Here is a 14,691-nt window from a genome sequence, read left to right on the forward strand (position 1 = left end):
TTTGTGGAATGTCTAGGGTGTGCGCTCCTAAGCGGCAAAGTCCTTCAGTTGTTATTTAATGGTTTATGGAATAATGTGGGGCAGTAGTGGTCAGCTACAACCTATAAAGTGTGCTGAGGCTTGTGGCTCAACATCTAGATATTGTGCCTGTGCGTAGCGCACTATAAATCCCTGTGCTTTTTAAAAATAAAAATATAGTGAATAAAGTGATAATAAAGTGAATAACATGGATATATTACACTGAATGACAGACACATTAACTATTTTGCGTTCCTCTTTACAGGCCCTGTATGAAAGAGGTGAGAAGCTGAGTGAGCTAGAAGAGAGAACGGCTCATATGATGGCCAACGCAGAGAACTTTAGCCAAGCTGCCAACCAACTAATGGCCAAATATAAAGACAAAAAGTGGTATCAATTCTGATGTGGATGAGGTTGGCCATGTTTACAGCAGTTCAACTCAGCCAGCTATGTTTAGCAAAATGGCTGAGGCATAACTGTTGTTGGCTTTATAAATGGATTTCTCTCATGAGGTTGCTATGGTAACCGGTGTGGTTGGCGCTATGATGAAGATAATAATGATGATGATGAAAACAATGAATCAAAGGTGTGTATTCAATTTGCAGTGATCATTGACTTACGGCAATCGGCTATAGATGGTGTACCATGTACTAATAACAAGGAAGGAGGCGTTAGTCGAGCAATAGCTTGCTGGATGTTTTGGTCGTAGAAGAATCTGGGCGTCATGTTCGAGCAGTAGCTAGATCCAGTACAGTAGCCATATATCTGGTTATGAGATCATGCATTTTACTTTGTTTTGTGGTATTCTTGATGATACCATCGATGGGAGCTAGATACGGCATTTATCGCGTGATGACCAGCAGTTAACAAATCGTAAGTGGCGCCACCATGTTACGGGAATTCATTTGAAAACTTTGAACAAAGAGTACCAAAGGAGAAGTTTTATGCAACTTGGCAGTTTGATTTTGTTTTATTCTGTGGAATAGCACAAGGGATAGCCTTAGTTAAAGGAGAGGAATTTAACAGAAGTACCTTTCAAGTGAAAATTTGTTTGGAGTTAGTTGCTGCATATACATGCTTCGTCATCTTTGGGAAGAAAAACGTCTGTTGAAACGGAGAGCTATTTCTACAAGAGACCCGCCACCAATAAGTGGGCCTGTAGTTTGATCTCAGCTCATCAAAGTGCTAGAGAGAGAGAAAGAGAAAAATGGATATCTATACATTCCAGTTCTATATTTAATTGCTAGAGTTACAGATTTTTTGTGTACAGACAGATCAACTGTGTAGGAATAAATGTGTGCATTTCTTTTTTGTCTGCAGCAAGTGAAGTGGTTGCATGTTCCACTCACATCGGCCATTTTACTCATGCACAAATATTTATATTCATCCACCTGAGCAAGTAGTTCCATAATATTGAGTCGGGTGGATTTATTCAACAAAAAGTATGTAAAAAAAGTGAGAAAAAAACTAAAGCAAAAAAAAAATGTTCTGATTGAAAAAAGTGCAATAGTTAACATAAAAGACCTATAATATCTGTTTGGCTCAAAAACGCAGAGTAAGTTTGAAAATGATTATTTGCAAGTTCACTAACAAATCAGCCATTTTTATCATGCCATATTTAATTGAAAACCATTGCCAGCTTATTAAATTAACATTGGAAGGATATGTTTGTATAGGTTTATTTAATCTTGGTGCACAAATTTATAGTGGGATTAATATTGTATGATTAAAAAAGAATTAAAAAAAATAAAAAAATGGAAAGACAAACAACAATTACCAAGTCCTTTGTATATAGACAAAAATAATAAATTGTACAGTTTCATTATCATCCATGAGCTATATCCAGTAGTTCAGCTAGGTATAGATAGTATTGTCTCTCCGAAAAAAAAATGGGAGCAGGATTATATATATATATATATATAAATATACAAAAAAATAACTATGGTGCAGAACCAACAAATTTACTATTTGATGTATTGGTATGTATGTGCTTTGTCAAGCATGGACCATTCTATCTTGAAAACATATAAATATAAATATATAAATATATACAAATTCAACTCAAACATTTTACACAATACCCTTATGATGTCTCTGTCTCAGGCTTAAACTTTAGGTAGACTTAGAAGTCACTGTACTATTAAAAGGTATATTTAAAAACCAGAAACATGAGGACAAAAACTGTACTTGTAATTATAACAATATGCTTGTGAAGTTGTTTGTGAATCGGAGCAGCTTTCATGCTTGTTTAAGAAGTGTTTCTTGTTAATTATTTGCTAAGTTGCATATATGTGTTTGTTAGCATTTAGGATTTCTTAACAGGGATAAACAGACAAATCATAATAAGGCTGTTAGCCACGTATATTCAACAACAGCCCGCTATAATGTTTCCATTTGATCTTGAGAACTTGCTACTGTAAAATGCTTCAATGTTTGTGTCATTTTCATTTTGCGGAAAATGCAAGAGATAAATGCGTCACAATTTGACATTGCAAATTTATACCAACAATAAAACCTCGCTAATGAATTTGTGAAGTCAAATTGTGTGCTTAATCGATTTTGCAGTATGATGACAGGAGCAAAGTGAATGAACAATTAGTGAATATTACGGACACCCCACGGACACAGCGCTAGACTGGCACCAAGACTGATGTAAAAGATAAGAATCTAACCATAAATTCATGCAAGACTTGGATCAGGACTAAGGGTGACCATTTTATTCAATAATTGTGCCTTGATTACTTGAGTTCACTTTTATATAAATCACTTTCCCCCCTAAATTTATAGTTACAGCTCTCAAGTTCAGATGCCCACGTAGATGTCATAATAATGTGCTTGTCCTATATGTGACGTGTATAAGACTAAGGGTAATATGTGAAAAATCTGGTTGTTGTGTTAGGTGCACAACATTTAATTAAATATGTTTTAATATTGTCAATATTACGTACCATATGCTTTTGTTTTGCCTAAAGGATAGAGAAATATGCAAATAAACAGAATGGAGGTGAATGTCAACCTGGAACTAATGAGATGTGAGGGATGTAGCCTGCTGGGTCAGATAAAGGCTGACATATCTCATGGCATACATGCTATAAAGCTATGTGGCCATGAGCCATACTGTGACATTTTCTACCGTCCTAATGGAGAAGAAGTGGACAGTGAAATTGATGTGCAATTTGAGTTGCAAATTGAGGTGCAATGACGGCAAGCCAATAGACACTCAGGTCCTGAAGTAACTTTGCATGGTTATATTAGGGTTAGGCTGAATGCATTCTTACTGTTTTGGCATCAGTCTTGTGCTGTGTCTCTTAAGTGTCTATAGGTGTATGCTAGTTGCCCTCAAATTTGTACAGCGTAAAATTGAGTATGTTGACAATCCCTTGCAATATGTGAAGTGCACAAAGTATTTGCAGTATTGTGGCAATAATGGAAAGGTTCTATTTACAGGGTGAAACAACTCAACCAGGGGCCAAATTCTGGTAACAATATCCTATGTTAAATCTTAGATGGTCTGTATTGACCTCCCTGTGCTGCACAGCTTCTTTACCATTCTGTAAAACTGCAAGGCTTTGACCCAGACCATCTAGCTATGTGGTTAGGTATACTGACCATAGAGGTCTGAGGTAGCACATGCACCTTAAATCCATGCAAATCTGTGACACTTTCTTTATTTTGCATCTGCTGAGTGGTCTTGGTCATAGGTATTCGCTGGCGTAGTGCATGTTAGAATATGACCGTTGCTAGGTCAACAGGCTCAAGATTTCTTTGTTACGCACCACTGATCGAAATGATCACAGCATAAAGTCAATGGCATATCATAATTCGGAACAGGTGTATGAGCCCAGGCTTGAACCAGTAGCCAAAGTACGTCATCAAATACAGTATAGTTCCAAAAAACGGCAACATGGCCACACAGTACATGGTGGGTGATACACAGCTATAATAGAAGACCGAATTAAAAAGACTAGTTTGTGTCTGACGTCAGGACAAAGGCACGGCGTGATTGGTTGCTTACATGCACAGTACAGCATTTTTGGTCTGGTTGACAGAACGTCAAATGCAAACTAGTGTTTTTAATTCGATCTTCAATTATATTCATACCCTCAAAGATTCAACTTACGATATTGTTACAAGACTTTGGTCCCAGCATTGCATGTCGTAAGATAAAATGTGTGTAATAGTATTATACTAACATGTATATTAACTCAACACTACAGGCAAATGTGGTATTAGCAACAATAATATAAATTAAAACAAGTCTTGTGCATCTTATAGCAAAACTTTTTCAATTGCTAATAGCAGTACAGCATTAAACATGATTTAGTCTGGAAGTGAAGAACGTTGTGTTATTATCAATCATCCCAAATATAGCTACATGTGGGTTAACAGTGTTTTCAGCACAAAGAAATTTGTTTTTTCAAAAACTCTTGTGATTTGCATAAGGCTTTTTCATATTGTGGTGTTATCTTTGAAAATACAGAGTAGTGGATGCCAAAAATATTTGTTAAAAGTAGGACAAAAATCTGCTTGCTGTAATCACCCTACCTTCAGAGATCAAAATGTTGCTTATGGTGGATGTCATCCTGCATGTTTCTGCATTCAAAAGATGTTGCATATATGGTGAACCAGATCCAGTGATCATGTATTTGGTCAATCTTGAAGACAGCCAATCATAGCATGTTCCTACTTTGAGTGACAGGTGGCGTAAGATGCAGCATTATGAGTTTATCTCTACCGGAGACCATAACCAAGCTGAGAGTGAGCATTGGGCAATTCCAGTTGAAATCCATACACCCCCAATGGAAGACATGACCTTAATCTCCATACAGGGGGTGTGAATTTCAAATGGGATTACCTAAATGGATTACAACTGGAATAGCCTATTGAATCGTAAAAAAGTGCTGAAAATGTGCACAACTGAACACAAAAGTATACTTCAGAACAGGGGTGCCAACCATTTCTGGACCTTGGAAAGAGAAAAATACCCTTTTTGAAAATGAACAGAAGGCTGGATAAAATAATTTTTTTGGTTCTCGTCAGGAGGATTTTCATGAAATGACAATGTAGGATAAATTTGTGAATGTGTAGAATTTGAAGTCCACCTTTTTGATATAAAAAAAATTCCCCATGAATTGTGGTATGTATAGTTTATTTTATGCATAGACTGCTCATTATCATGTTATTTTTCAAAGTTACAGAGATGCCTAAATAATGCTTATAATAATGTTTAATCATCACCAGTGATGGCTGCCTTCATAATGGGATATTCCAGTTGAAAACCATACCCCCTGGATGAAGATTTTGGAATTTATTTATTTATTTATTTCATTCTTATTTAACCTGGGTTGACCTTTCAATGCACTAGCTTTGTTCTTCCAAGGTGCCCAAACAAATTCAGCCATTTTAGTTGTTCCAGATCCAATACGTTTCAGAAAGACAGTGGAAAATGCATAGAAGACATTGGAATTCCAAACCGAATTTCCAAACTTTATGTAAAATCCTTCATTAAGTTTTCAGCTGAATTTCAATGCACCAATATTTCATGGATCAACCATATACACATAGTTCAAACTGCAATTGAGAGCAGTGTTATCTTTTACAGGGGGTGTGTGGATTAATTGGAATATCCAAGTCCTGCTTAGAGTATAATGGTCTTGTTAATAAATCCTAAATGCATGTGCAGTGCTGTAACAGGTACATTAAGTATGTTCAATTGCTATAATCATCTAGCACCCAGTTTCAGATAGATGAATATGGAATCGGATTATATGGTGATGAGTTGGTGGGCTGGCTATTCAGTATCGAAGTTACGTAATGTTACTATGTCAACGGGATCACGCGCTAGAGTAATGAACCACGATCGAAATGATCACCACATAAAGTATATGGCACTCGAAGGCATACCAAAGTAGCGTGATCCGGTAACCAAGAGAATTACGTAACCACTTCGATGCTGAATTACACCCTGTATAGAAAATATGACCTTAATCTCACTTTCATGTGGATAATGGAATCACCCATTCAGGTAACCCCATTTGAAATTTCACACTCCCTGTATGGGAGATCATGGTCATGTCTTCATAGGGGTATTGATCTGATCACGATAATATTTTGCAAGTATGGAAGGAGGGTCCTGATTGGTCATGGAATAGTGGCATCAGGTTAATTATTCAAGCAAAAAAAATCGCACAATTATGACGTGGCCTTTTTCGCAATATAATTTGAATGTATGCATCAGCAATGTATGGATGGATTCCACAGGACTTGTAATATGATAGAAATAACAAAATATGGATATAAATGGATTCCAATCAATGGAGTTGACAGGGAGGGAACAAGTGAAATTCTTTTCATCTGGGTGGGCAGCTCCATTGTTGTTGCCCATGCAGTTGAAAAGATCTCAAGTGCTAGTTACCTCCATAGGAGTAGAGATGCTTGAACATCATACATACAGACAGATCTTGGTTGTAATATAACAATGCCTAGATGTATCACTTGTTGTAATTGTGAAGTAATTAGGTAATCAGGAATACTTGTCACTAGGCCTATGCATCCAATTAGCTGTAGAAGTAGTGACGTAACAGGACGACTTGTCTACAATATTCACGAACATATTTAATGTATTGCCCTGCACTAAACATACTATTCCTCTGCATTGCACCATAAACCTTTTTGAAATATGGTGGGCACTAAAGGAGAGGGTGTACTTTGAAGAGAGTAATCTTTAGTATGTTTCTCAGCTGAGCTCAGTATGTTTCTCAAAGTACGCCCTCTCCTTTTCTGCCCTCTATATTTCAAAAAGGCTTAATAATAATTCTATAGAAATTTTACATTATGCAGAGTCCATGTATGTTTCGCTTCCATCTGTTGGACTAGTGATCGCACACATACACAAGTGATGATTGCAGTCTGCTTAGTGTACTGGGCAGGGAATTCAAAGAGTTAAAAAGGGTTGTGAATACATTGCTATAGTAACTAATCCTGTTACATCTCTACTTATACAGTGAATAAAGAGGAGGTAACAAACAAGTGAATAATTCTGAGATATACTTTAGATGGGTTCAAAGGTCATTTAGTTACACAACCAGATTTTTGACTTTCAAATATGTAAATGTTGTGCTTATTGATTTTTGTCTGTATTGAGAGAAAAAAAGTGAACGAATGCTGAATTAATCGATTTTAATGGGCATTTAATTATTATAGTCTGTTCACTGTAATATAGTCACTTGACATTGTGTTAAACACAATAATTTTGAATGCTGGGGCTATTCATAATGTCATTCTATGTACAAATCTAAAGCTGCTGTAGGTTGTTCGCTATAAGTAGAAATATCTACCAGCAATTATTTATAGAGTCAACCTGGTATGGGTAATAAAACATGTACTATGTAATATCCTAAACAGACTATAGCCTATTGTATAAAACATACTGTATCAAGTCCAAAGACATTAATTATCATACTATATTGTGTACAGTTTCTCAAAAAATAAATATGAAAAGTGTTGTTTTATTTATTTATTATTGTATTTTTTTTAGATTTCTATTACGTTGCTGTATGATGGTAAAACGTAACAATTGGCAAAAACATTTTTGGCTTTCTGTTGTAGATCCCACCCCCTGCGTTGTGTAGGCTCATTCTGCAATGTCCAATGTGTTGTTTATTTAGCATGTGAAGAATATAAGCATAACCAACTACCATGAATTGATATTGTGTTGTTTAATTAGCATACTTGGATGACTCAGCGGCAGAAAGACGTATGTCTGTTAGCTGCCTTGTGTACAATTGCCTGTGGTATGCATGAGTTCGCTCAATATACAGTGCATTCCATGTAGGATTTCATGCCTTGCACAGGCATTCAATATACGCAGCAGCTAATGGTGATAGTCTTTTTGCTGCTGTGCCATCAACATAATTATGCAGGACACATGATAAGAAGAAAATCATGTCCATTTTGGCTTCTGCACAGGGATGAGGAGAGTTAATTTATATTTTAAAATTGTTTTTATCCCTGGAAAATATGCAACAGAGGATATCATAATTGTGATGATGATCATGGAGTAAAATATGTCACTGCCAATTAATCAAGAATTGTGTGGCAAAGTAAGTTACGTTGCTAAAATGAAATTTTCAATTTTTTAGTCACGTTGTTGATCTACATTTAACTGACAATCCCATTGTTTATTATGGTTCTTTGCTGAAAACAAAAGACTGCAGAATTTGGCAACTTTTGGCCATATCTGGAGAGCAATATTTAGCAGCAACATGACTTATTTTGCTTGATTGTGTTACAATTGTTGAGATGACAGCTATATTTATTCCATGAGCATAAAAAGGGGCATAATAGGTCAAATGACAGTGACATTGATGGTTTTGTTTCCTGCAATTTGAGGAAATTGAACAGTGATAAAAGTGTTTGCACCAGGGCAAATGGCCTATTCCAGTTGAAATCCATACACCCCCTATGGAAGTCATGAACTTTCTCTTCCACACAGGGAGTGTGAAATTCAAATGGGGTTACCTAAATGGGTGATTCTATTTTAAATTTACACTCCCTCTTCCATAGTGAATGTATAGATTTCACATAGAATAGCCCAATCACTGTTGATCTCTGTGAAGAAGCCATATGGATTTGAATTACTGGATATGCATTGGATTAATTTGGACAAGTTCTTTTTCTGCAAGTATTCAAAATTGTTGAAAATGCTAGCTAAGTAAGTAATAATGATTGCGATTTACAGAGACTAGAAGAAATAATACAAATTGAGGCAGCATTAACCCCATTGGCACTACCAGCCGATTTATCAGCCTCAAATAACTATTTTAATTGGTTACAAAGAGGGCTATATCATGTATTGAGACAATCAGAGATATGGTTCGAATAGTCACTACGGCTGAAGGAGATTAAGTTTAAAATTGCCAAGAGATCTATAAGCTCTATTTTGATTGGTTACTCCGATTATATCATATAATTAACCAATCAGTGGCTCTGTTAGAAAGGCAGTAGTGCCCATGGAGTTAAGGAGAGCTATGTGTTGCCCTCCTTGGTTAAAAGTGAAGCTCTTAAACCTATAAAAGGCTCTTCTGAATATTTTAGGAGACTTTTTATGGATAGTGTTACTTGTTAGTAGCATTAAGGAGAGTTATGATGAGCTTCTTAGACATATAAATTGCTTGTATGGGGATTTTAGTAGACTTCATGAATAGCTGCCTGGAAGATAATACAAATTGGTATTACTAGAATTACTGCATGAAAGGGAGCAATGAATTGCACTACTGGGTTTAAGGTGAACTTAGATCTGTAAATTGTTCACCTTAAAATTTAGTGTAAGGTATTATATACAGCTCCCATGCAAAGACAAATTTAATGGTGGTTGGTTTTTGTTAATTATTAATTTTTATTTATTAATTTATTTATACCAGTTACAAAAATATATCAAATTGAAGCTATAAAAAAAAGCAAGCGTGTAATACAACTCTATCCTGTACCCTGTGTCTAAATGTTTTTGTATGTAAATGTAAGCAAGGTAGCAGGCGAGAATTTATTTAAAAGTACTACTACTCAAGGAATTCATTCCCAGTTTCATTTTATATACATGGAACATTTCAACTTAAATACAGAACATTCCAAACTAATAAAGGAATATATTTGTGGATTCTTGTTTCTGTTAATGGAATATGTTCATTGAGTTTTGCTACTGTTCCTGTGACTTTATCGCATATAGAGTTGTGTAATTAGTAACATAGTCAAAAAAAGGTAATTCCTACAGCTATGCTGAAACATATTCAAAAAATATCTATTCTGTAAAATCCTACCCTCTGATAATTGACCTTTTTGGTAAATCCCATAAGCCTTTGTGAGTACACCTGAGATGTTGTCATTTGACGTCACACCGACTTGCAATGCGCAGTAATGATAAACGACTTCGCATTGGCGCAGATCAGTGTGACGTCAAATGACGACATCTCAGGTGTACTTGCAAAGGCTTATGGGATTTACCGAAAAGGTCAATTATGCATGAGGTGAATCTGTACGAAGTAACTGAAAAGAAGTCTTTTGAACTTAAAGGGGTGTAAGTAACCCAATCAACAGCCTCATCCCACATTTTTCCTCATCAAAACTGAGATTTTGGTATCAGAAGAAAGTTCATATTTTTCTCATTACCCTCTATTTTTCTCATTGTGTACATGGTGTGAACAAAAATGTGGTGAATTGTGGTAACCACAACCAGAAGTATGTGCTATCCTATGGGGCATTGTTATAGATGTTTTTGCTTCTCTCAAAACCGCTGGAGTAATTACAACTCAAAATTTGGAAACATTGTTTTGATGATAGGCCTCAATGTAAGATAGAAAACAGAAAATGAAAAACTCAGACTACACCTTTTAAATCAAAAATTAAAATTATAAAAAATCACTTTGTTATTTCATCTTTGCACTGTGGTGCCACCCACATAACTCAGGATGTACATCAAGTAGTTATGGGTGACTTCAAAACTCAACCATTGGTTGGCAGTACCAGTGTTTGGCAACACTCATATTCTAAACATGCAAAAAGGTTCGTCATGCATGTGGTGAAATAATTTATTTTCCCTCCATAATGGCTATTTCAGTTGAAATCCTTACACCCTCTATGGAAGACATGACCTTAATCTCCCACACCAAAGGTATAGATTTCAAATGGAGTCACCCATTCGGGTAACCCCATTTGAAATTCACACCCCCTGTGTGGAAGATTAAGGTATGCCTAATGTCTTCCATAGGGTGTATGGATTTCAACAGGAATAGCCAAATATGGCCAAATCCAGACTCTAGTCTAGCCTTTTTGTTAAATGCAAACATTTTGTCTAAAGATTATGCCTGTGTATTATTGTGTAAAACTGCTTTTTCGTAAATAATATACATAGGCAGCCATATTTCTTTGATGGGGGTGGGAGCATTACTATTTGTCTTGCTTTTTATGCAAGTATGTCACTATAGTTGGCAAGGCTGTCCAATATATTTAGTTTGGATCTGTGTATAAAAACATGCATCAAGTGGTAGGTAGCCACAATTCTGAATGTATTCAAATATATGTATTGTAAATGTGTAGTTCCTGTATAAACTGTCCCGCCATATAGAAGCCATGCTTTATGTCCTACAATGTGGTTCATTTTTGGATGATGGATGAAATGGTATCATAGCATCTGAAGGTTTTAAGAGCGCATGCTTCCTTTAAATTTGCTGATAGATACAAATTGACTGCTCAGTGCCAGAAGTGAGTAAGTGCAATAGCTACCATGTTTAAATGAGTACAATATACTGTGTGTAAATTGCCAAATGTTCACAGGGCAGCTATGTACTTACGCACTTACGGCACTGAGCAGTTGAAATGGCTATGAAGACATGTTGTTCTGCTTGAGATTGCATCAAAATGCATCAAAACGATGCCGGCATTGTCTATATCAAGGACATTGACCCAATCCCACTAGCAGACATGAGGAGGCCTCTTGATGCCTGGCTTGATGGCAAGGATCACGTACCCAGTAGCAGTGGGCATGGCTCTTGATCTACCCTGTGCATTGGGTTCCTTCTATTGGTCTATTCCAGTTGAAATCCTTACACCCAATGGAAGACATTACCTTAATCTTCTACACAGAGAGTGTGAATTTCAAATGAGGTTACCTGATCGGATGACTCCATTTGAAATCTACACTCCCTGTGTGGGAGATTAAGGTGATATCTTCCATAGGAGGGTGTTTAGATTTCAAATTGAATAGCCATTCTCATGGTTGTATCATACTAAGCAGTCGCTGCAAAAACCTGAATCTTGCTCAAGTGCCCTAAATATTTATCACATGACCAAATACGGAATAAATCACAAATGTTAGGAGACTTGGGCAAGGTCCATTTGTACAGTCACTGCTAGTTTGTTCTATTGGAAAAGCAATTGTACCATTTTTCACCCTGATGTGGCAGCGACGTCAATGCATTGAAGCAGCTATTTCGATTGCGCATCTTTGCGGCATCCTTAATCGCGTGCATGTGTACACCAGTACTTTGAGCGAACGCTATCAATTTCAGGCTGCGCCCAATGACATGCGCACTGACATTACTACCACATCAGGGTGACAAATGGTATAGCCACTGTATTGAACTCACAGCAATTTGATAGCAAATAACTCTCTGGGATTGTATGGATAGCAGTGTCTCTGCAGGTGTTAAGTCACCAGTAATTTGTTTTTTGATTGCTTACATGATACAGGCATAAGTTAGGGACAAAATCAAAACTCGAGCGGCGGACAACCGCCGGTTCTGGGCAGTTCCGTCCGGTTGCTATTGTTCTAAATGGAAACAGGACGGAACCACCGGTTGACCATCGGTCGAATTTTGATTTCATCCCTAACAGAGAATGGTTAATTTTGCCATGAACAATTCACTACACTAGCTTCCAGAGAAGAATACCACTCTGTTGCTCTGATTGTTAATGAGTAACTTAGACTAGGCTATGTGTTGTGTTCCCTTCACAAGCGCCGCCACCGCTGAACAAAGCTTTGACATGTAATGGGCAATAGACTGGGCTATGTGTTCCCTTCTTGAGGGCCACTGTCACTGAATGAAGCTTTGAATCAAAGTTTGATGCATATTTGGCCAATCACATTACAGGTCTGTTGTTACTATTTAGCCAATCAGAACTCCACTTCTGTGTTTACGCTGTGTATGTACAGTCACCACGTCAAGAGTGTCGTTCTTCTATGGAAGCTTATGTAGGTTGCACATAGGTGTCTTTTTAAAGGTACATTATGGAGATTTTATAAAGGAAAGAAGTTTCCAAACTGCTCCACTGACTGTTCATACTTACTTTACAAATTTCTCATCTGTAAATTCCAATGACCTATTCCAGTGTATACATAAACATGAGGCAGCTGCCTTGACTTGCACAATATGATTGTCACCAGTGACAAGTAAACAAAGAAATCACATCGCTGCACACCCTGGTAGGTACACCACTTTGCATACTTGCAATATTTCCTGCACAAAGAGCTCCTGGAACACTACTGTTCTACAAACGTCAAAGTGTGGCTATTCATAATGTTAATTCCATGAACTGTATGCATTTTATTATAAATGACCTTTACTGTATCCATTTAAGTATGAAAATTAGTGACCTGCTGCTGGACAGGTGCTTTGAGTCTCAGTGGAATCTTATGAGCATCTTTTATTTAATTTTTAAGATAAATGTGGTTAGGTTATGACGTGGAAAGCATTCATTGCAAATTGAGTCCTCAATCAATCAATTTTATTAGTTCTTTCTCACTTTTAGATCAAAATATAATGAAAAGCCGCCTTATGAAGTTAGTAAACTGGTTGTACTCCAGGAGTGTTTATGATTGACAATTATTTCAAGCATGCCTCTGGAGGAGTGGTGGAGGCTATTTCTTGCCACATGTTCACAGTTGGATCATTTGTTAAAGTGCATGTGTGAGATTTTGTCCTACAACCATACTCATGGATCATATGAAATTGAGTTGCCTTTTAGTAGCACTGTCATTTTTGTTGTTGGGTTTTTCCCTCTTACTGTATTTATTTAAATATTTGAAAAAAACACCTTTCATTGGCTAGTACTGAATGGTGTAGTATGTTTTATTAGTCTTTACTTTTGGTGGAATTTTTAATTTTCATTTATTCATTTTCTGAGGTAAGGCATAGGATAGAGCTATATAGAGAGAGGAAAGCATCATTTTAACCCCCTGGACACTACTAGTAATCTAACAGCATTTCTGATTGGTTGATAACTTGAAATGCTAATTCCAATTGCCAATTATGACTAGGCTTTTAACTATTTATGGTCAAACTTGCATTTACAGATGATCTTATTAATACCCTCCTTGATTGGTTCAAAATTGACAGGATATTCATTTTGGCCAATCGGCAGGTAGTTCTCATGGGGTTAATTACATTAATGAATAGCTGCTCAATGAGGTAATATAATCTAGTTATGGTTCAGGAGCTTGGTTGTAGGTCAAACTCTCTTACATGCCTGGGATTGTACTGTTCCTTGTCAATGTGTTAGATTTTTGCCGAATTATTGTAAACATTGTTTTATTTAATGATATGATCGTCATCGTGTACCATTCCCAAAGTAAAATAACAATTTCTAGTGATTGAAGAGAATAATTGTTTTTTTAGTATGTTTTGCCATGCAGCTTTGGATATCATCATATGCTTAATTAACGTACATAAAACTTAACAAACATTCCCAAAGTAAAATAACAAAAGTTATAGATATTATGCTTGTAAATGGGACTACCCGTGTTATATAGATATATAAATATTATATATAAAAAACTGTGTATACGGAAAACACTGGAATACTGGTAGAATTAAGCCAAATTCTAGTGATTATTATTAATATCAAGAAATGTTGTGTAATCTGTGGCAGATTTCAATAAACCAACTCACATGACCATATTTTGCCTGTAAAATATCTGAATGTGTATTATGTTATTTTCAAGTGTGTGTGTATTGTTTTATAATAGACATGGTTTTGGTTTGACCTAACAAAATTTGCAAATGATGTTGCTATGGGTCCTGTGTCATAAACTGGGATACCTTTGTGTTACATAGTAAAAAGTGAAATGTTTCAAACATTTTACCTACAAGTATCATTTGAAGTGGTTCATCCTCCTAAGCA

General features: G+C 36.3%; 1 protein-coding gene and 1 long non-coding RNA gene across 2 annotated transcripts in view; both read left to right on the forward strand.

The window, feature by feature from the left end:
* The window catches only part of LOC140156918 (syntaxin-binding protein 5-like), a 104,379-nt gene extending 100,060 nt beyond the window's left edge, over positions 1 to 4,319 (forward strand). The window contains 1 exon segment of the mRNA XM_072179960.1: positions 284 to 4,319. Within this exon segment, the coding sequence (XP_072036061.1) occupies positions 284 to 421 (138 nt within the window). The 3' untranslated portion in view covers positions 422 to 4,319.
* Positions 4,320 to 6,827: 2,508 nt separating this feature from the next.
* LOC140156920 (uncharacterized) lies at positions 6,828 to 14,484 on the forward strand. Its single transcript, XR_011859606.1, has 2 exons — positions 6,828 to 12,378; positions 12,779 to 14,484. It is a non-coding gene; the product is annotated as an uncharacterized lncRNA (long non-coding RNA).
* The last annotated feature ends 207 nt before the right edge of the window (positions 14,485 to 14,691 follow it).

The sequence above is a fragment of the Amphiura filiformis genome, chromosome 7, assembly GCF_039555335.1.
Source record: "Amphiura filiformis chromosome 7, Afil_fr2py, whole genome shotgun sequence".
Lineage (NCBI taxonomy): Eukaryota > Metazoa > Echinodermata > Ophiuroidea > Amphilepidida > Amphiuridae > Amphiura > Amphiura filiformis.